The sequence below is a fragment of the Gymnodraco acuticeps genome, unplaced genomic scaffold (genome assembly GCF_902827175.1).
Source record: "Gymnodraco acuticeps unplaced genomic scaffold, fGymAcu1.1, whole genome shotgun sequence".
NCBI lineage: Eukaryota > Metazoa > Chordata > Actinopteri > Perciformes > Bathydraconidae > Gymnodraco > Gymnodraco acuticeps.
In genome coordinates, this window is record NW_022991001.1 from 138,885 (window position 1) to 162,516 (window position 23,632).

Consider the following 23,632-nt stretch of genomic DNA (forward strand, 5'->3'; position numbering starts at 1 on the left):
CTGTGATACTCGAGGTCACTCAGCAGGGTGATGCGTTGTGATTGGATAACTCACAGGATGGCTATTTCTCTTCAATGTACTTTGTTTTTCTTGGACCTTGTCTGTATAAATAGTTGGTTAGTATTGAATTAGTTTATTAAATACAATTATATATCTAAAATAAGAACACATGTCTTTCAGAGGTTGCTTAACTAGAATGATTCCGTATGTAAATAAAGAGTAATCAGGGACTTATTTTAACATGATGTGTTGCAGACCATTGACCTTAAGAGTACCCTGACTGATCGTGTGTGTTCCTTACGTTGGCCAGGTAGTCCCTCTCCCAGGCTCTGCTGACCCCCCAGTCCTTCCTCTCTCCGCTCAGTGCAGTCAGAGCTGCCACTTTGGCCCGGACCTCCAGCATGTCAGACGGGGGGATGTTCTTCACGATCTGCCTCGCCCACCACCTGACAACATGGGGTGGCAACAACACAGAGGGTCAGCTGGGTGGAATAAACATCAAAGGTGCAACTGAGGACCATACAGTAGGAGGAAAAGCTTCCAGATTAGACTGTGTGACTCATTCAAGTTATTCTGCAACCATTAGAAGACTAGGCCAATGTTGTTTTGGTTTAAATTAGATTCAACGTTATTGTCATTGCACAGAGTACAAGTACTGAGACAACCAAAGGCAATTAGCATCCAACCAAAATGTGCAAAAGAAACAGTAACCTACAGTGTTAAGTATAGTATAATATAAGTATATAGATGTAAAAAATACAGTATGAACAGTATTTATGAGTATAAACTGTAGATATGAGTAGGCTACAGAAGCTGTTTGGACAGAAAAGAACTAACGTGCGAAATCAGTATAGAAATGATAGCTGATTAATAGTTGAAGTCATTTCAGTCTACCAAGTATTGAGATGTCCTGTTTTTATCATATCAAAGTGGAAACATTTAGGTTTTGGACTGAGAAAATAAGAAATGTCAAGACATTACCTTGGAGCTTTCAATTTCATTGACCAAATTATTCATCTTGAAAATAATCAGCAGATGAATAGGTAAGCAAAATAATGATGAAGTTCAGCCCTGGTTAAATGATTGTTTTACAAGTAGATGAGAAATGTATGGCGCTCTTGGTCTGTTTGGTCAACATGAAGCTAGAAGGCAGAATGGAAACAGTTAGCCTGGCTCTGTCCAAAAGTAACAAAACTGCCTACCAGCACCTCTTGGCTTTACTAATGAACAAGTTGCATTTTGTGTATTTGATCTAGATGATAAAAAGTGTTTTCAGTGTTTTCCTTCACCACCGGTGTCTAGACTCCATCCTGTCTCAAGGCATCTCTACCCCGTAATAATTAGTTCATTATTAGCGACGGACTCTAATCTCCAAAGACTCTCACACTTGATTCTAATGTGCAACATGTCTATACATTAATTGTCACTCTTAAATGAAGTCCCTCCTGATTGAGATGCTGTGTGAGCTGTATTGAGTGTGATCTGACCTGCGGTGCAGCATGACGGTGTTGTTGTGGAACTGGGACAGCGCTGCGGGCGGGGTCGGCCACTCCACGCTCCTCCCGTAGTCGGCCATGGTGCGCACGTTGGTGAACCTCCTCTCCACCTCCCAGAAGTGGGCCTTCACCTTGTAGCGCTTAAAGCAGCCCATGATGACGTAGATAGCCCTCATTCGCCGGCACCTCCTACGAGCCAGAGCCCCTCGCCATACCTTTTAGAGTTTTAGAAAAATGTATTAATGACAGAATCAGGAGAGGAGAGACGAGAGAGTCCCACTGAGCTCTTGCTCCAGTTAGAGCCACACTTCTCTGAAAATACATCAAAGTAGGTCATGTGAAAGAGAAAGGAGAGGGAGTTTCATTGAGCAAGTGAACTAATTGACTATAATGTAACTGGATCTCATTAATTATCATAATTATTGCTACAGGAAATTTGAATTGGAGCTGGAATTTCAGTCAAACATAACCAGAAGCCACATATTGATGAGGCTTTGAGACACAGAGAAGTGCGTTTGAAAGTAAAGACGATAACGCTGTGGATGATGAACTCGGTCACACGATGAGCTGCTTGTGACTTTACAGTGGTGCTCTCTGTCAATAATAGGAATGTCAGATTCATCCATTCTAATGAATGCATAATGTAGAGGTATGACATCACAAATAGTTTTGAGGCTGAGGAAGAATATGCTAAAAGCATCGCTGATGCTAACATACAAAAATAATTGGATTGAGCTCATAGCATTTCAGGTCATGTACAGAGAAAAAAAACGATTATTTCTCAAATAAATATCTTATATCAAAGAGATAGTAAGCATCATTTATAATGAATTTGTATTTTCAAGGATAGAAAAAGAGGAGAGCTAATGCATAATATCAGTCTTTTATACTCAAAGAAGTACATTTATGGATTAAAAGTATAGCGAGAAAATGAAATGTAAGGCATTTAAAGTAGCAGCTTTAAATTACTAATTAAAAAATGGAATGGAAGTGGGAAGAAAGGTTCAAATGTATCGTGTCATTATAAAAGGAAAAGGAAAATAATGAAAAATAATAAATAAAATCTTGTTTTATTGTCATTTAACAAGTGGTGAGCTGTCAGTGAAAAATAAAGAATCTAAGTTAGCATGCATAGTAGGTTTGTTTTTAGTTTGATCAAATACAAGACAAATTGATAGAAGTTTTTCCTAAATATAATATCAAATTTATACAAAACTAATATGGCCGACCTTCTGCAGGAAAAGCACCAGGATGGGGATGAGGGCGGCTCTCTCCTGCTCCAGAGTGTAGAGAGAGCGAGGCGAGCGCACAAACAGCTTGGTGTGTCCGTACGCCACGTCGTCCTGGAAACCGTGCTGGGTGATGATGGCCTCCACCGCCTCTCTGTCCGACGCCATCAGGTGGTTCGGCCAGGTGTACTCGCACGTCATTTTATACCTGAAAAAAAAGAAAGAGGAAAATTAGGGCTTACAGTACGATGATCACAGTGCTGTTCTGTAAATATGAAAGTAGAACTATTGTTACTGTAACTGAAAGGTTTTTAATGTGTCTGTAAAAGTCTTCTTAGTTGTTTAAGGCTTACTTGTTAATATACATGTATCATCCAGGGGTAGAGCTTCTAAGCTGTTAGAAACAGTTTACAATTTCTGGTATGGAGATTTGCAAGGTTTGATACAATTACTCACAAAGACCAAATTGACAATATGCATGCGGTACAAAACACTTTTAAGTAAAATTCCATCATAGTAACAAGGAGTGCTGGATAGTTTGGTACATGTACCATCCCTGGTGTTACACTGAGCTGCTGTAGTAAAACAGAAAACACAGGACTTTATCTTTATGGAGTAAAAGAGCATCACTGACCGCTGCAGGACGCGGGCGTAATGCTGCCTGTAGGCGAAGCCCGCTCTGCGCACCATCACATTCTCCATCAGGCCCAGGTAGGCCACCTGGTGCTGGCAGCGAGCGTCGTCAAACAGCACCTGAGACTTCATCTCGTTGGGCTTGATGCACCGCACATAGTAGGGCTCCTGGAGGACCACACAGAAGAGATGGAGGTAAATCCTCAGCTTTGATCCCGTGTTGTTTTGCTCAGCACTGAGGAGAGCACGATAAACTGCCTGCTTTTATTTACTGTAAAACTTACCAGCAGGGATCAATAAGTTATCACATCATCACATTACAGAAAGATATACTGTAATACTGCAGTCAAAATCCCCTGCATTTTAAAGCAATCAGTTTGCTTATTTTATTTTAATTTGTTTGTGTATGTATTTATTTTCCAAAATATATATTCATATTTTATTAGATTATTTTAGTTTAATTTGTATTATTATTTTTTAATTCTTGTGTCTTTTACATGATGTCTGTACATATGGAAAATGGATGGCAATGCCATGTTTTTGATTCTTTGAAAATGATCCTTTACAATAAAATCATCAAACACTCTTGTTTTATCGCCTGCACAAACTTGTTGTATGTTTTTATAATGTTGTTATCACTGCTAGGTTAATCACTGTGCGAATAAATAAACTACACTGACTAGCACAGAGCCACAGCCGAGTTGCAAAACTGTAGAGCTGAGTTCACTGACCTTAATCAGACTTGCAGAATATTTCAACAGAGGCTACAGTGAGCAGCTGAGCCTCATAACACACCCAGCCCATCTACTTATTAACAGCACATTTAACTGCCAATATAAACCTTGAAAACGATAGAGCCTTCAGTGTGGGGTAACCGCCGGACGCCTGCACCTTGTCAGGGATCTTTTAGGGAAAGGGACTGTGTGTCAAGGTCGATGAAAGATGAAGAAGTTGAGATAAAGTGACCACTTTCTGCTCCCCGGCACTAACGCTCATCATGACAAAGATGCATGCGCCTTGGTGCCCCCAGTTTCAACTTGTTTTGGCAGAGATTGAGGAGAGGACTCAGTTAATGGGAGCAGATGAGGTGGGCAGAATGGGCACAGGTGCTTCTGTTTGGCAGATGAGGAAAACATCCGCTCTTTCATCATGACCTGAAGGTTGCCAGGGGAGTTTCCTTTTGACCTCTGCCACCCACGGCCCACACCGAGACGAGACGTTACAGCATCCTGACAGCAGGCCGCCCCAAAATAACAGCAGGAAATGTCAGACTTCAGTCAGGGAGATGAGGCCAGGTGAGGTGAGCAGCACATTTTGTGAAGCAGCACCACCTCCCCCTCACCAACATGTCAACTCCACAGGCAGCCTGACAGGATGAGGACAAGTGCCCTACTGTTACTCCCTGACACCAAAAACAGCACGCTGCTCTGTATACATGTTCCTGCTGGACGGCTGCATACTGCCTCTCGCTTCCTTTCTTGTCATTCACAGTGACAGGCCGTCCTCCCAGAAGAGACATCGCACATTGGCAGCCTCAGAATAGCGCGTGACTCACACAGGCTTTAGAGAGCAGAACAGGGAAACTGGTGCAGAGCATCTTCCTGAAGATGACAGCAGTGTAAACTAGGGAGGAGATAGTCCACATATCACGATAAGATGTCACAACATCAAACCTACAGTGCCTATCAAGAAGAAAATTGTCTGAGATTTGGTTCTGACTTTTGAAGCTCTGTTTCACCCATAGAATGTATACAATTTGGCAAAGTCTCCGTGAAGTCACCAATTGGTTTCTGAAGAGGCGTTGTGACTCAAGGAGCTCAAAATGCAGCTTCCGGTCATCACCAGAAAAGTTTCTTTCTGCTGTAAAGTTGGGCCTTTTACCATGGGGGTTTATAGACACTATCTCCATTTTGGAGCAAGCCTCAAGTGGCCTATCGAATAACTGCAATGTTGGGTCTTACACATCTTCTTCACTACTCAGCCCCAGCAACTACCACATGTTTTCACCAGGTCAAACAACAAAACGTGTAGTTGCTACAAAACAAAGCTGGAAAATAAGTCAAACCACAGTAACTGGGTGTGTAGCCTAATAAACAACTCAACATGACAACTATATCAAATGTTAGCTAGCTGATGAAATAGCTGTGGTTAGCTTAAAGTTAGAAAAGCTCAAATACAACAATGTAAAAAAATGTTGATTTTATGAATCAACAGAACTTTATGAAGCAGTCATGAAAGAGAAAAAAATAACGAAAACTTCTGCTAAAGTTGAATAACTTCATTAAATGTTAGCTAGCTGGTGAGACAGTCATAGCTAAAGCTACAACTAAATGTACTGTCAGTTGTCTGTATCTTCAAATTATTAATTTGAATCTTGGCAGTTCATTTACATAAATTATTTTGCATTAGTAAATCAGGCATGAGTGGACAGAGAAAAAAATGGTTGCCAAGCTAACTAGCCTAGCAATACTGTCATTTAAATGTTTTACAAATGTTTTTGTATTACTTGGATTTCAATAAACATAATCATAAACAGACAAGAGTCACTGATTAAAAGAGATTGATTTAATTCCTAAATTCCTAAAACTATAGACTGTAAATAGTTTAAACAAAGCAGATTTCTTTTTTTTAAATACATTATGATATTAGATATTTATTATGTAGGCCATGTACAAAATAAATTAGTCTAAAAGGGCACAACATGGTGGCATTACAAACGTTATCTGAAGCACAGTTTTCCTGCTAGCCTGACAACTTTAAAGCTCTTTTCTCAACTTCACAGATTCCATAATTACTGCTGTCTTTATAGAGATACTTGGCTCTTCTTGGTCAGAATTAGGTATCTTCAATCAGTCTAAATACGGCAAATGCCAACCACAGCTTCCCTTGAGGGTGAAACGGAAGGGAACAGAAAGTCAATCTTAAGCTGAAATCACTGACCTTGCAGCCCAGTTTATCCACCAAGGCCACAATGGAGTTCTTGAAGAGTGTGGCTGCGGTCAGAGGTCGCTTTGTGACCTCTGTGATGCTCAGCTGACCATCTGGCCACATCTCCTTCATGACTGGGTTAGCACTACGACAGACAGAGAAAGGGGGGCAAAAACAATGGGGCAAAAAACGAAGATAGGACGTCATTAACTTTGTAGCAGAGTAGTGATGGCAAGAAACTCATGATACACTGAACCCAGTTAACTGAACTGTCAAGAGCATCGTGATGTTTGGCACCTGTTGTACATGAGACGCTTGAAATCTTGGAAAAGCAGGTCCTTGTTTTTGTCCAAAAAGCCCTCGACGGAATATCTGTAATAGATATAGGGAGAGAATGTGAGAGTTAAAAAAAGGAAGAGGGGAGCATCACTGAAAATGCACTTGAAGTGAAGAGGTCAGAATAAGATGTTACATTTTAAAGCATATCAGACAGAAACCAGCAAAGTTTAAGCAACAGTCATTAAAGGGTCATTTTCAGTACCCGTTAAAAGACTCCACTCTCTGCTACAAATGATTCCACGTCCTCAGGCTGGAGGATTATAGCAACACTCGTGCCGCTTAGACGATTTACAAATTAGGAACACGGTCACATTTTCCCCCACGGCTCACGTTTTAGAGGAACAAACTAACTACAAACTAATCTGTGTGTCTTTCCTTTTAACTGCTCAGTTGGTTTTAGTGAGGCATCAGCAGGGGGTCACTGGCGCACTGTAACAGTTATATAAGCCGTCCAGCCTCGGGGATAAAAGGCTGCTGTAGTGTTGCCTCAAATAAACGTGTACCCTCTCATCAGTTGCTCACAATGTAACAACAACTTACAGTGTGGATGATTTGCTAAAGTTGCATCCTGTATTCAAAATCCTATTTAGTCCTGAAGTTATAGAATCTAATTGTACTTATCCAGGGTTCCCACGCCTTCTTTATTCTATCAAATGAAAGGTCTTTTGAAGGACTTGGCACCAGAGTGATAACACATCTTCGATGCCATCGAGAAGAAAACAAGTTCTGCTACACAAATGTATTTTTTGGGGAGGACTTTTATTTTAAAAAAGGGGCCCTATTTTCTTCATGTTCAGGTGTATATCAGTATGTAGTGTCTCTTCATGTCTCCATGCTTTAATTTTCAAAAAGCTCTTTACTTTTCTCATACTGCATGTGGTGCAGCTCCTCTTTTCACCCTCTGTCTGAAACCAGAGCCCAGTCTGCACAAGAGTGCATAGTGATGTTACCGAAGCGAACTAGGAATCCAATGGTGGCGATTCAGGCAGAGGGGGGGGGGGGGGTGGGAGAGACACTCCCTCTGGAGGGAACACAGTGATTGTAGCCTTTGCAGACCATTTCCATGCACTAAAACCTATATAACACACTACAGGAAAGGGACAACCCCTAATAAAGATCTAATAATAAAACTAGCCCATTATTCAGACCATCAGTACAAACACAAGACATTGATTTCAATATATAGTACTTTAATTAATTCCCAGTGCTTCTCAGAGTATTTGCAGTTATGGCTCTTCTGCACAGGGTCTCTTGCTCTACTCTTGGCAGTCCCTCCCTCCCTCGCTGCTGCAACAACACCACCATTAAGCTTTATGCAAATAAACTTGCGATGACGTTGCCAATACGCAGATGAGAGTGTGGGAGTGATGATAGAAAAGAGTTGGCAACGCTGCACAGGACACACTGCATTTTGTTGTTCACGGCTTTAAAACAAGTTTTTTTCCCGGGAAATAGTACCCCGTGGCGGAAAGAATGGCAAAGTGAAAGCGAGGCGTGTAGGGATCAAATTTAAACCCAGTTGGTGTCATTATTCTATAGCAATGACATGGTGCAATCAACATTTACTTCATAATGATAAGCAAACAAATACCCTATAACGAATACAGTTCCTGTTAGAATTAAGAATAAGTACAGGATTGTTAGTAGCCAAATGTAATGCCTTTTGATGAACTGCAATCTTTTTGCTCTTCCACAGTCTTCACTGCTCTGCCCCAGGTAAACTGTACTTGAGTACAGTACTGACTGCAGTAGTTCACACTGATCCACGCACTTGTTTGTCTCAGCATCCCTCCCTCTAAACAAACAGACACACAGCATGTTCCATGTGTCCTGCATGGCCCTGACCGTGACTGTGTCCTAGACTCTCACATCTGGAGGCAGAGAAGCGAGGTCCTGGCTGTAACAGATGTGTTCCCTGGGTTCACGGGCGGCCACACCACCTGACCAAATCCCGGGAAGCTCGCCGCAGAGAGACAGAGTGTGAAAGGAGGAGAGAGAGAAGTCAGAACAACAGAAAAACAAGCCACAGCCCACATTTACAAGGACAGGACGGGAGAGGACAGATGAAGGCAGCTGCTCTCCAGAGACAGGAGCATGATTTAGGAAAGTATATGAATGTATGAAGGTCAAGGGCTGTTGGAAGGAGAGGACTGTGATGTGCAAGGGTAAAGAGAGCTGACACATGCATGCAATATCCCTTTTTCTGGGAATACATTCCTATAAGCTGTACACATGGTTAATACAGATGAATATCCCTCTAATATTCCGGCACACATGCACCCGTGCGTGCTTGGATTAACGTAAAACACACCCATGACCTGCGGCTACAGACTTTACATAACTGACATTTCCTTCCTTTTTCAAATCCATGTTGTCAAACAGTGTTTTGTTTTTATAAAGTAGGGATGTTCCCTCCTTTGTTCCATTTCAAAACAGGCAATAGTGTGTTGCAAACTGCAGGGGGAACCTCATAAGACATACTGTATACTCTTACTGCGCAGAATACATGTCCAAAGAGCGCTCATAAAACCTGTATATTATAGACAGATCCTTCTGTCTTAACTGAAAAAGTGATGCTTTCCAAATAGAATACTTAAATGATCCTAATCTAAAATAGAGAGATTAGAACATGATTGTTCACATAGTCACAGAGAGATCCAGGCCACAAAGATGTGAGATTGCTCTGAGTTGTGCAGTGAGGGAATATGATATATATCGTATGGCTGATGAAAGTGCTGCATGTGCAGGTTGGAATACTGCAGGGATTTAAAATGTGGACGACAAAGAGAGTCAGGTGAGGGTTGCAGTACAGAGGCAGGAGGGAAGAAAGTGGAGAAGGGAAGGAGGAGGGAGCGAAGTAGGTCAAAGCTGGGGATAGTGGTGTTGTGAGAGTAGAGGGTGGGGCCTGAAGGATGAGCGTTTATTTAACCAGAGTGGACTCGGATGCGGGGGCATGAGACAGGGGATGACGGGGGGCCGGAGCAACCAGGAAGCGACGTACGTGGGGAGACGTGAGGCAGGGGGACGGGAGCCGCCATCTGTCAGCACACAGCAGGTCTGACACACTCTGACGCAGCGTAACCACTGTTAGTACTGTGCTGTACTTATGTGTTTTCTAAAACATGAAATAAACATCACTGAATCAAGGTTTAAGCATTCTTACGTATATATTTTAAATAAAAACACATGAGGAGCTTTTAAAATATGATGCATTGTAAGGGATTAATGACCGAAAACAGTGGTGGAGTATCCAGATGCTTCACTTCAGTAAAAGTACTTATTGAAAACTATGAAAATATGTGGTAATTTATATCGGATATGCAAGTACAATCGGGATTTTTGTCTTAAAAGAAAAAGTACTCAATGAACAAATGACCCCTTTTACTGTTATATTATTACTTTATTAGATGTGTATTATTTGTGCATTAGTGTTCAAATAGGATGTACTGTATCTGGTGAGGTGTTGATCATTATGACCTAATAACTAATCGTGGATTGTTTGGTTTGTAAAAAAACAAGATAAATGTACTGAAGTACAATACTTCCCTTTGAGTTGTAGTGAAGTAGAGGTCGAAAGTAGCATGAAAAGACTCAGGTACAAATACAAGTACCTCAATTTGTATTTAAGTACAGTTCTTGAGTCAAAGTACTTTGCTACATTACACCACTTCCCAACCTAACCATCATTGCGGTTCCACTTGTAAGGATTTTTTGTTCATCATTCAGGGGGTTTTGTACTGGAAGCGTAATTATCTGCAGAGGTCTACTTTCCTTCAAAACAAGGTGATTCAAACCTCTACACCAAATATCGAATCAGATTTTCTCCCAAGCTGTTTGAGTGATCAAGTAGCTAATGTTCAAGGTAAAAAGGTCTAAAATAGAAAAAAAGGGGCTTGAAGCTGGATAAAAAACGAAATGTATGATGACAAACACATGTTCAAAGGGGAGAGAAATTACAAGCTACTAAATAAAACACACAGATTTCTCTTTTCGGTATAATGTAAGCACTGAATTCATTGTAATGTATAACATAGATCCAGTCGTTTTCAGACATTTTAATATACATATACCTACATGCAAAGGATCTGAATACTACTGAACTTTGACAAGGGGAGGGCAGCTATGGAGGACAGTCACAGTGCAGTAATTGCCTGTGAAAGTCGTTTTGAGCTTGGATGAAGTTGCTCTGTGTTTCGTGTGTACGATGCGGTGTTAGCCTGGATTTCCCCGAGTCACAAACCCTACTCCTTGATTACTGCTGCAGCTACATCTCTCAGAGCCAAAGCCGTCTCAAAGCCTTTAAATGCATATACTGAATTCATTTATTTCAAGATATAATCAAGCCCATGAATTCTGTTGAAGTGGCTCTGTCTTTTTTCAAATCCCCTACCAAATCTCACAAAGGCAAAGACATTCACAGAGAGGATCTTTATCAATTAAAATGCTTGAAATTAGAATTTCGCAACTGAGTGTGAAGCGGCTGGGATGAGGATCAGCACCTCCAAATCTGAGGCCATGGTTCTCAGCAGGAAACCGATGGACTGTCCACTCCAAGTAGGGAATGAGTCCTTACCCCAAGTGAAGGAGTTCAAGTATCTCGGGGTCTTGTTCTCGAGTGAGGGAACAATGGAGCGTGAGATGGACCGGAGAATTGGAGCAGCGGGAGCGGTACTGCAGTCGCTTTACCGCACCGTTGTGACGAAAAGGGAGCTGAGCCAGAAGGCAAAGCTCTCTGTCTACTGGGCCATTTTCGTTCCTACCCTCACCTATGGTCATGAAGGATGGGTCATGACCGAAAGAACGAGATCGCGGATACAAGCGGCCGAGATGGGTTTTCTCCGCAGGGTGGCTGGTGTCTCCCTTAGGGATAAGGTGAGAAGTTCAGTCATCAGGGAGGGACTCGGAGTTGAGCCGCTCCTCCTTCGCGTCGAAAGGAGCCAGTTGAGGTGGTTCGGGCACCTAGTAAGGATGCCACCTGGGCGCCTCCCTAGGGAGGTGTTCCAGGCACGTCCAGCTGGGAAGAGACCAAGGGGTAGACCTAGGACCAGGTGGAGGGATTATATCTCTTCGCTGGCCTGGGAGCGCCTTGGGATCCCCCAGTCAGAGCTGGTTGATGTGGCCAGGGAAAAGAAAGTTTGGGGCTCTCTGCTGGAACTGCTACCCCCGCGACCCGACCACGGATAAGCGGGAGAAGATGGATGGATGGAAATTAGAATTTGTATGTCTAATCTGACATATACACATGCTTCTGGTGTGGTTGAGAATATCAGCAAATTATCTTTCATTCGATCTGACATTTGCATCATAGCTTGGATCAGATCTTTCTGTTAACAAGAAGATGTGTCAGAAGACGTAGGACATCCGTCAAAGTGTCACCAGCCATAGAATAAAGGGAATAATGAAAACAAAGAATGAGTCATAAAATAAGCAATGTTACAAATCAAAGCTGCAATAGAGTGGTGCAGTGATAACGTATTACTGTAGCCCTGGATGTTAGCAGAGCAAGGATAATCTCCACATATTAACACCATTTTTGGGGCAATCAAAAAGTAAAAAGCTTACATTAGGCTATAAAGGAACTACATCAAAGTTGCACATCACAACTGCTATGCTAAATGCATCCAGTGTGACGATGTTTAGTAGTCTCATTAGCCACTTGTTAGCAACTGCCATTTTTTAAACACCTAAAAGCTCAAAGTGTCCTAAGCTTAACCATATCTAACCAAAAACTCTTTAAAAAAACAATTGACTTCAGGACGAGGGTAGTAGTCTCATTTTGCCTCCGCTGTTTCTATGACACACAGAAGCTATGGACATTCACCATTGGGGTATTTACTGATGTCATTTATGAAAATCTCTTCAGCTTGTGTGAACCACAGTTTTTTCTTTCGGGCATCTAACCAAAAACACTTTTAAAAACGATTGAGTTCATGGGAACCACAAGTGGTAAAATGCTAACTCAATACTGGGTTTAAGAACTCATTCCTCCACCACGCCATACGGCACGTTCTAAGTAGATGTGACCACTGATAGTGTGCAGTGAACACACATGAGAGCATCACGCCTCTATAATGCCATGTGTTGATCATGAATACATTTGTATCTGTGTGCTGGCTGTGCAGGTCAGTGGATGCACTGAATGTATGCGGGTGAACTGTTTTTAAATGTGTTTTTACATGGGTGGATTGTACAGTACATATAATGCCTTAAATAAGCACCTATACAACCGGATGTTGTACTGATAGGTGATAACGTTGGCTTTTAAGGTATAAGGCAAACTTACAAGACTATTTTTCTTAAACAAAGTTGATCCCATACAAACTTGTGGCTTCAACAGGAGCATGAACCATCGTTTCCTTCTCTCATCGTAGGGCTGGGCAATATATTGATATCATATGGATATTGTGATATAGGACTGGATACTGCTGAGGTTTTTACTATCATTATATCCTAACATGACATAAGAAGTGTATTTTTCTAGGTTTTCTAGGCTGCTTTTCATTAAAATGATGCACTTCTGTGAATTAACCAACATTTTCTAGCTGTTCCATTATCATTATATCCAAATTACAGATGCTTATTTTTCCAAAAAAAGCACAAATAGTCAACACAACAATATTGATAATGATAGTGAGGTTTTCATCAAACATATTGTGATATTGATTTTCTCCATATCATCCAGCCCTGTTTTGAAATGATGGCTAATAATCATAACCCACAATTCAGAATAAAAAAAGGGATTTTCATGTCATGAACCTCACTGAGGAGCTCTATTTTTATATTTGTTGTTAACATGGGAATTTACAATAACTTCTGATCAGTAAAGCTGTCACTTTCAGTCTAGCGCTAACACCTCCACTGGAATGACCCTATGAATTCCCCCACAGCTGCCAGTGTCACAAACTGACCTCTAATAGGATAGTTTAGCTTATACTTATGAACTCTGACAAACACCCTGTCACTCTTCCAGCCAGACTGGCCCGAGGCCGAAGCAGACCTGAACATGTGAGAGACTCACGTGACATCTCCTGCATAGTGGCGAATACGGAACTGTTTCTGGAAGTCCATGGTTTTGTCAGTAGGGCTGAGCTGGAAATGAGAAGGGGACACTGTAAATAATATATACAATATTACAAACATTCACAGTGTACAGCTTTCAGAGGAGGGAATTACAGCTTTAGTGCCCCTGCTGTTGGAATAACTTGTTATGATCTCTCGTAATGCAAAGAAACAAAGAAACTCTGCTCTCTACTGACTGCAACACAAAATTGCAGCTGCATTATAGTACATTTAAATGCTGGTTGTTTTTTCTCTGTTAACTTTAACATACAAATGAAAACGAAAACACACGTTCATTCTTGGAGAAAAAATACTGAAATACGACTTCAATGTTTCTCTTTGGCACATCTATCTTCAAAGCCTCTTGATTTCCTCCATTTGAGTCTAAGGAGGATATGTCATCAATATATCTCAACTTCCTGCTAAGTAAAGTTACAACCACTCTTTTTAGAAATCCCATCGTTTCAGTGTCATGCATCTAATAATGTAGGCAGAGAATGTATTTCTAAAAAGCTCTTCTGAATATCGATACGAGATGCAGAGATATATCCGGACTGATGGTGTTGTGATGTGTCTCACCTTGCGGGAGGTATAGTGGGGGTGCTGAGCCAGCTTGGTGTCCATGCTCTCCAGGCAGACCGTGTCGGTGACTTTACCAACAGTGAGGCACGCTTCGTCCAGAATGGAGATGATGCCTTTGTGGGGCTGCTCCACCAGATCCACAATGATCTGGTTGTTGAAGTAATCAATCTGTGAATGAGCAGTAGGATTGTTAAGCAAGAGCGAAACTATTCATGAAGTTTATGAATAATCTAGTGTGTGTGTGTGTGTGTGTGTGTGTGTGTGTGTGTGTGTGTGTGTGTGTGTGTGTGTGTGTGTCTCACATGTTGCCAGGTGATGCCCTCTCTCTGGTATTCTCCCTGCTCCTGTCTGAGGATCAGCTCGATGAAGAGCTGCTGCAGCTTCTCGTTGCAGTAGTTGATGCAGAACTGCTCAAAACTGTCCAGCAACAGAGGAACAGAAACATGAGCAACAGCATCAACAACAACAACTCTACAAACACCCCTGACATCACAATACTAATCCCCAAAGCCATATATCAAATATGTGTTTCTCTACTTATTTTGAGAAATGTGTCACTTTTCTAGCATCCAGATATCCTTTTTATCTCACCAGCCCCTTTTTTCTTGTTTCAATCAATCACATTACGTGTATTCATCTGACTGCACTCACTGGTAGAATACTGCACTTGTTTTTCAAATCTGTGCTTGTTGGTTGTCTTTTTCAGTATACCCCTTCTTTCATATTACAAGACAACACCAACCTGTTGTTGTCAAAGATCTCAAAGCCGTAGATATCCAGCACGCCAATGACTGTGTTTTTCCCATGAAGCACTGGGTTGTAGTCTTTTACTTCAATGACGCTGTTGATACGGTTTACAATCCAGCCGAAGAGTCTCTCATATAAAGCCTATAGAGCGGGAAAATAAGAGAGGGTTTAACACATAGACTGTATATATAAAGGGTTTAACAGAGCCGGAGATTTAAATAATTTGACAACTTTGAAAATTAAATAAAAGGAAATCTTGACACAGTGATGATGTTAATAATAAATATACATGTTCCTGTCCCGGAGAAGCTTTAACACATTTAAAGGTGGGGTAGGTCATTTTGGAGAAACCAGCTCGAGTGCGCTAGAATTTGAAAATACACAGCCGGAACAAATCTGCCACTTCCTCACAGAGCCCCTCCTCCAACACACACGAACGCGCACATGACCAATGAGGGCACGAGATAAGTTTGTGCACAGATGGAAGGCTGACAGGCAGGTAGGCCATCCAGTTACTTTAGCCGGGCCGGCTCAGATGATTGGTCGTGCTTTTTACAGCACTACGGCTTCCACGGATGACATGTTTTTATGGATTTGTTGTCAAAGCACTTCAGATATTCATTGCTATCGGGATGTTAAGAGCATTCCATGGAATATAACAAAAAGTGTATCTCGAGCCGGTTTCTCAAACGTACCTACCCCACCTTTAATCTGTGTAGTGTGGTACAGAAATATGTGCCTAATGAGTCAACATTTTTGCAATTCTGGGCTCCTTCATCTTAAAGTCAATGGCTTAAAAAAGGCAGTTGCTAACAAGTGGCTAAACAAGACGACTAAAAGTCATCACGGGGAACATTAGCCACTATGAGTTTAGCGATGGTGACATGAAGTGATGCAAAATGTTTTGCTGATTCACTGTAAATTGCCACACAAAGGCATTATATACGCACCTTGGCGAAAGCGCTACATCCGAAGCAGGCATCCTGCTCCGTGTGTCCCTTCTCGATGACCTCGCCCCCCCCGGTGGCCACGGTGCGGAACAGCAGGCTTTTACAGACGCTGTCCACGTCTGAGGCTATCAGCTCAGAGATGTGGTTAACAGCTTCCAGTCCCACGATCTGAACGCTCTCTCCATCGCTCTCAAACTGCACATTACCCTGAACAACACACCATTACAGCTCATGGTAGATCCAGAATCTTATCACTGTTGGAATGGATACTGATCTCATGGTAGCAGGATCATTCTACAGAAAAGGTGGAAGTGCTGTCACTTACTTTTGCAGACACCAAAATACATGACGTTGACCTAATACTCACATTCATTATATATGTTGAATAAATAGAGATTGTCTTTGCAATGGTACTAAATTAAAAAAATGGTTTTACGTAAATTTGCAATTTATTTAAAATGCCAAGTTCAAGGAACTGCCTTGTCACTTTGATCATACATGGAAGTGGAGCCTATATTTTTAATTTAAAAGATTTTTTTTTTTTCAATAAATACATCTAATTTAGGCAAGGCAAGGCAAGGCAAGGCAAGGCAAGGCAAGGCAAGTTTATTTATATAGCACTTTTCAACACAAGGCAATTCAAAGTGCTTTACAAAAAATGAAAGAGATTAAGAAAATGGCAGTCATTAAAAAGAAAAGCTAATAAAATAAACATTAAAAGAAAAAAATACATGGATACAAGTTACAGTGCTGTCAATTAAACATTAAAAGAAAAAAGTACATGGATAAAAGTTACAGTGCAGTCTAAGATATGAATAGTTCAATTAAAAGCAGCGACAAAAAGAAAAGTCTTCAGCCTGGATTTAAAAGTAGTCAGAGTTGCAGCGGACCTGCAGGTTTCTGGGAGTTTGTTAATTTACATAACATTACAAGCATTAAATACAACACTGAAATGGTAAAAAAAAACGCAAATTATTATGAATAATATCAAATAAATGTCAGTCACCCAAAATTACGTCATTGGTGTTACTGCTACACAAAACGCTTTTATTTTTTAAATAATGTACTGTCTCTGAAGTGCCTCCTGTAACAAGAGATCATTGAGGCAGTGCAGTGGACAAAGACATAAGGAAAGTCAGATACTTCTTACTTTGTTTGTTAAAGGTGTCATTTTATCTTCAAATTTTACGTGCGTCTTTCAAGTCTGTCATTAGTGTTACTCATGGCATAGCCCTAGCATGGCATTTGAATGGGAAAATGTATTGAAGAGTTAAACGATTTTGATATTGACTGAAGCCATATTTGGTCTGACACATTGCAGCCATTTTGTTAAAATGGTAGTGTTTCTCCAAATTGTCACTGGTGTTACCGTCACTGGTGTTACTCTTCTTCCTAGTAACACGTAACACCAGTGACATTCCTATATAAATAAGCTTTGTATAAAGTATAAAAATAATTTAAAAAAAATAAAAATACTTTAAGCTCTACTTGTTGTGGATTCATCAAGTTAAGAGTTAGTTATTGCTATTTAACAGGTTTTAGATGTTTTTAGAAGGAATATATTTCAGCAGATTTGTATCACCCAGATTCCACCTTTTCTGTAGAATGACCCAACTACAACTAACTAAGACATATACATTGGTAAAGAAAATGATTTCTGTATTTTCATATTACTTTAATCCTAGAATATCTGCATTAACTTTCATTGATTTTATTAATCCATGTTAAAACTTACCAATAAGAGTATGGCAGCCAGGACCTGATAAATGGAAGTAATCTCCTCTTGTGAGAAGCCAATCACTTCCAGAGCACTCATCACTGCTTTGTGGCTCGAGCGGTCATTGTTGGAGGTCTGTAGAAGGAACATATAGGTTTATTATACAGTCAATAGAACTTCAGCTGAAGTTCAAAAGGGACAATCTGGGTTTTGGCTATTTGCGCCACAGAGAGTACAATAATGTATTTATTCTTAAAATGTGTGTGAGTTAACTGAGTTTGTTTAATATTAACTTAACTGCTGTTCTTCAAATGTTTTGCCAGTTGGGCAACTAAATGGTTTAATATAGCACACAACGTCAAAGGCAGTAACGTCACAGCAACACACAACATGGGTTAATTGTATAATGCTAACTTATGCTTCGTCTTCCCTCCCATGACCTGGAGAATTCTTGCCTCAGCCATCCTGAAGGATCTTCAAATCCCTTAAATGCAACTCAGAGAACTAAGGAGCAAGGAGGCTTTTGGGGGAGCGGAAGTCAAGTTTATAACAAGTGGCCTGACATTCTAATAGAATCAAGGATTTCTCATTCGGCAGCTAAGACTGGGTAAAAAGACAGCAAGTTGATAAGTTAGCACAATAAAAAGAAACCCATTTCATCGATGTGGGAGTTTACATAAGTGAAGAAGAAATAAAACGTGCAATGTATCACACCTGAAAGCCAAGGTGCTGTTTTGGAGAAGAAAAAAAAATTAAATGTTTTACAATTACATTTCAGTTTACCATGAAATAAATTGTATTTAATTGTAATTTAAGTCCTGAGAAATAAATAATATTTGCCAGGATAATAGTATTCAGAATCAGAATATGTGATTGTCTTTTAAACTTACATATAATGGAAATGTATCTTTGGCATTGGCAAATAAGACAAAATAACACTCACCATACACAGTACAACATACACACAGAAAGAGGGACATTGCATCATAAAGTGACTAAGTCTTAATAAACATGCAGAGTAGTTTGTTCTTCCACTGGCTTGGGTCCATTACAATATCAGTTGTATTCAAACATTTATAATTGACTTTACATTAAAAGGAAGTGCTGGTGTATGGTGCATCTCTAATGTTAAGGTGATAAACTCACGGCAGTAGCAGCTCCCTCTTTGGTATACGTATAAAGAGCTGGATCTTTCTGTAGATGAAATGACCCCAGCATCTCATCTGAGCCTCCGTGCAGTAACTGTCACGAAAACACATAGAAAACATCAAAGTTCATATCCAATTCAATACATAAAATAATGCAATTCAGGTATTAATATGGAGTATCATCAGTGCATGTTTGCAGCAGCAGCACAGATAAAGGTTACCTGGTAGAAGGAGTGGAAGTTCCTCTCCCCGTCTTGCTGCTGGACCACCCTGGACTTGAACAGGAGAACACATTATGGTGGTAAAGCAGACATCCATGTCCAATGTACTTATTTTCTTTTTGATAGCATCACGGCTAGATGCCTGACACGGAGGAGACTGTAGCCCACTTTCTTTTTGTTTATTTCCTGTGTGAACATTGTTATACTTTTTTCTCCCAAAAACATTTTGGGATTTCTCTACAGCAACACTTCTAACTCTAACTCCTAATGGATGTGCTAACTCTTCTCGTTATAAATGCTTCTAATCTAATAAATATTTAAGTATATATATTTTTTTCAAACTGCAAAGTTGTTTAGCTCGATGTAATGAGAAAAGTAGTGTGTGTTGCTAGGTACAAGTTGTTAAGCGAGGTTGAATTTCCTCACCAAAGATATAAAAAAATTAAGTAAATCAGACTTCTGTAGTAGCATATCAGGAACAATCTTATATAAGACTCTTCTTATTGAAAGGATTCAGATAGGAAGTTTCTTTAATATCTCCCAAATTATTGATTTTTTTAAGTTAAGTGTTGTTTTTTGTATCTGCTTTGTCTGTCCTTGCTTTTATTTTTTCTCTAATGTGCTTTGATCTCCTCCTCTTTTGGATAAATAATACAAGTGAGCAGCATTTCTCAGAGAGGACAGCAATAACATTAACAGAGCCTCTAAAGCAAGTTTGAAGTCTTATCTAAAAGAAAAAATACGTTTCTGTACGTCTCTGAAAGGGCAAGATGTCTTGTGGCCAATTGTCACTTTCATGTTTCACAGAGAGATTTTTCCCCGGATGGTTTGTCCACTGAATTTTGCCGACAAATTGTACATCTAAAAAAGAAAGGTTTTTTGCTTTGATTTTAAGGGATTTGACCTAAAAAGTGTTTATTAAAACAATCTCAGAAACCATCACTTCCTTGTAGACACATGAAAGTAGATTTGAATTGCGAACATACGTGAAATATTCTTCATTTATGTTTCAGCCGTACATTTGGCATTTAAAAATATAATTAAAATGAATTAATGGTTGGACTACATTTTCTGGCCAAACAAGTATATTAGGTCTACAACTAAGTGAAATAAAAAAAAGTTATTAGAGATATCCAACATGTACTAAGGATGAATATATCTCTTCAGTTGAGACAATATTTCTTGTTTTTGTAAATAAACATTGTGGGTAGTTCTTTAGTAATGGTGTTTTAGACTGGTGAAAATATATCCAATCTCCACTTTGAACGCCCTTAAAAAGTTAAAAAAAAATCATAGAAATTGGACAAATCAACCAGGCAACAAAATCAAGTCCAGCTAATTTCCCAAGAGGGATTTAAGTATAATTATTTGTTCTTCAAGACAATCAAAACCAAACCGATTACAAGTTAAGTCAACAGTCTAACTATTGTCTTCTGCCAGTGTATATGCAGCGTGATCATTCCTGCCTTCTGAAAATTAATCATGGCACCGTCATTTGCACCAGCTGAGTGCCAGACGGTTCCTTAACTGAGCGGATAACAGAAGCAGCCTTCAGCACCCCGAGGTGAGACATTAATTAACATGCAGCAGCAGCAGCAGCATCAGCAGCACATCGGCTTCACAGATACATCTATTCATGGATGTTCCCTCACAGCTCTTTGACATCACCTCATAAAAGTTTCATGTGAAAAAATAAATGGGCAGAACTTTTCTTTACTTTCCTTCAGAAGTATTCTTGTCAAAAGTACTCATACTAGTTTTTGTTGTGTTTATTTGGCTCGTGAAGGTCACCTGTCTTTGCTCAGAGCCCCTCCATCATCCTGCCACCCCTACCCCTCACCTTCTCCAGCAGGTAGTTGTTGATGTTTCCTCCGGTGGGGTCTCCATTGAAGTTGAAGTTGATGTCCATGTACTTGCCGAAGCGGCTGGAGTTGTCGTTGCGATTTGTCTTGGCATTCCCAAAGGCCTCCAGCACACAGTTTGATTTGAGCAGCACATTCTTCACACTGATGCATCGCATGGTGGTGACCGATGATGGAGATATGTGAGAAATCAGAGAAGTGAAATTGAGTCAGAAAAAACAAAACAATTTATGGTAATGTGATATACTCATGATTCAATTATTTATGTGTGTTGCATCTGGATCTCAATTCCATTTTACTGCACTACCTTAATGAGTCCTCCCCTCATAGATAAAAGTTCTGTCACGTCTCCACTCACCTCTCAACCTCCACCCTCTGGTTTGGGTTTGTGATGGCTGCGATGTACTGCATGATGTATTTACTCGCTTCTGTTTTTCCTGCCCCACTTTCACCTGAAACAAGCACACATTAAACAAGACTGTTGAACAGATCTGTACTATAGCTGCATAATATAATACAATGTAAGCAATGTCTATTCACTCTTTGTATTGATTGTATGAAGAAGTGAATGTCTTATGTGAACTGTGATTACCTGAACCATATTAACATATGATATATTCCCGAGTTTTTTTTGCTTAACAATGCAAAATGAATAAGGATGCGTTTTTGCACCTTGATGCACATTTATTTTAGTGTATACTTATAGTACATAACAAGTAATGGTGAACATTTACAAGCAGCATCAACAATATCCATAGTCAGAATTGTGCTTTGAACAAGATTAAGAACATGTTGATGTTGCTATGTAAACCATTTAAATGATTAGTATTTTCTTCTTATTTCTGGCATGGTGTAATAGTATTTGGGGCACAATTTTAAAAAAAACTCGAACAAACAAAAAAGTTTTAGCGTTAAATGTTGTATCCTCAATATTAACGATAAGGAGCCAGAGAAATATTAGCCCTAAACCATTTCACGTTAGCAGTAGTGTATGAGTCTGACAGGTGCGGTCCAATATTGAGCTAGTTTAATATGATTACTGTACCAATACTTTTACAATTAACCTTATTTAAGTGTCAAAAAGGCCCAGGATCTACGAATGCCCCAAGGGCTAAATAGATAGCTAAGAAATATCATGCTAATATCCAGGGCCGGTCTTTGGCATAGACGGTCGCCATAGGGCGCCAGATCTGGGGGGGGCGCTGCGCTGGTAGTTCTGGGAGGGAAAAAAACATTTTTGACTGTTTGGCTCATTCTAATTTTCGGCCTTGAAGTACAACATTCATAATTAAGTAAATCTAATACCCTTTTCACCCCGGCAACATTTTGCATTTGCCCTGTACGATGGGCGCTGTAAGGGATGAAAGTGGGGGATGTTGACTTATCAGGCGCCTGCAGCTCACAGCCAAAGTGCGAGCGAGCTTCCGAGCGAGCAAGAGAGAGAGAGAGAGATGGCGCGCATCGGTACCGCGGATTGTTGTTGGATTGAGGCTGATAACTACAGCTCAGTGAGGTAAAGGACTCTTGAATGTTTAGATAGTTCACTTTAGTCTAAGTTATCTCAGTGGGTCTCAAACGGTTTGGTCACAATTTATGTAAACAAATATTTCCAAGGCACACCTTTATAATTATTAGGTTTGAAATCATTCCAATGCATACCTTAGGACAGTAAACCAAACATATCGTTTAAAACTGGAGATATAAAAAAAAAATGCATGAATAAATAAATGTTAACTAGGTAAAATAAGATATGAATGAACAACAAAAATAAAATACGTGTATTCTTTATATATTCTATTGTGTATTGCTTGGAGGGGGGGGGCACCAAATCATGATCTTGCCTAGGGCACCAAAATGTCTAGGATCGGCCCTGCTAATATCTAAATCACGATCACATATTCGATAATTAGTTGGCTAACATGGCTGCTGTGGATATCAAAAACGTTACCTTACAGCCACACTGGTGTCGTAGTTTTAAGTCCTACACTTGGTTCAAGACTGAAATATGTCAACAACTAAAAAAGCGAACTTGTTTTGTAATGTTACAATATTTCACGCTTACCAAATCATGATGACACGGAATAACTTTGGCCCACACTCCCAACTTTTCTTCTGAGCTAGCACATGTCCCTTCTACAAGATAGCTGTCAACCTCAGCTAATGCTAGATGTGCAATTTCAATGTTTTTCAAAAATAATGGAGAAAAAATTATAATAATAATTAATTAATTATGATATTATAAACACTAAAATACATACATACCGCAAAAACATTGATAAAATATATGTTTTTTTAAGATTATCATACAAATAATTTATTTAAGTTTAAAGTCAGATTTCATAATTTAGCAAGCCTTAGATCCTCAGATATGGGGATTTGGACGTTTGAGTAATATTTTAAGCAAATCAGCTTAAAAAAAATGTAAATGTATGTAATGATTTGTGTAATATCTTTGCGTTTTTGACAGACAAAACAAGACATATCAAGATATTTTTCAATATATTCTGATACTTTAAAGGTAAAACCGTTTTGACTAGCCGATAAAATGTATTGCCAATTGGCTAACCAAGTCTGACGATGTATAACAGAATCCAGCAAGCTAAAATACATAAGCCACAGAGAATGAACTTCTGATTTAACAACATAGCTTTTCATCTGGCTCCACACAGAGGCCAAACCTTGCTATTAACGCAGGGCCTTTCCATTTTTCATTCACATGGC

The 23,632-nt window shown here is 39.9% G+C and overlaps 1 protein-coding gene across 3 annotated transcripts in view; it reads right to left on the reverse strand.

Annotated features, from left to right (window-relative positions):
• The window catches only part of myo1g (myosin IG), a 68,416-nt gene that overhangs the window by 37,016 nt on the left and 7,768 nt on the right, over positions 1-23,632 (reverse strand). For 2 of the 3 annotated variants that reach the window (XM_034236003.1, XM_034236005.1), the window contains 17 exons: positions 21,270-21,363; positions 20,890-21,055; positions 19,050-19,103; positions 18,827-18,922; positions 18,395-18,409; positions 17,699-17,815; positions 15,964-16,170; positions 15,009-15,154; positions 14,569-14,683; positions 14,264-14,434; positions 13,644-13,714; positions 6,584-6,658; positions 6,299-6,431; positions 3,360-3,526; positions 2,726-2,933; positions 1,488-1,711; positions 302-446 (listed from right to left, as the gene is read on the reverse strand). In XM_034236003.1, coding sequence (XP_034091894.1) covers positions 302-446; positions 1,488-1,711; positions 2,726-2,933; positions 3,360-3,526; positions 6,299-6,431; positions 6,584-6,658; positions 13,644-13,714; positions 14,264-14,434; positions 14,569-14,683; positions 15,009-15,154; positions 15,964-16,170; positions 17,699-17,815; positions 18,395-18,409; positions 18,827-18,922; positions 19,050-19,103; positions 20,890-21,055; positions 21,270-21,363 — 2,204 coding nt within the window. The remainder of the gene's footprint in view (positions 1-301; positions 447-1,487; positions 1,712-2,725; positions 2,934-3,359; positions 3,527-6,298; positions 6,432-6,583; positions 6,659-13,643; positions 13,715-14,263; positions 14,435-14,568; positions 14,684-15,008; positions 15,155-15,963; positions 16,171-17,698; positions 17,816-18,394; positions 18,410-18,826; positions 18,923-19,049; positions 19,104-20,889; positions 21,056-21,269; positions 21,364-23,632) is intronic. The other variant, XM_034236004.1, reaches the window with a different exon arrangement.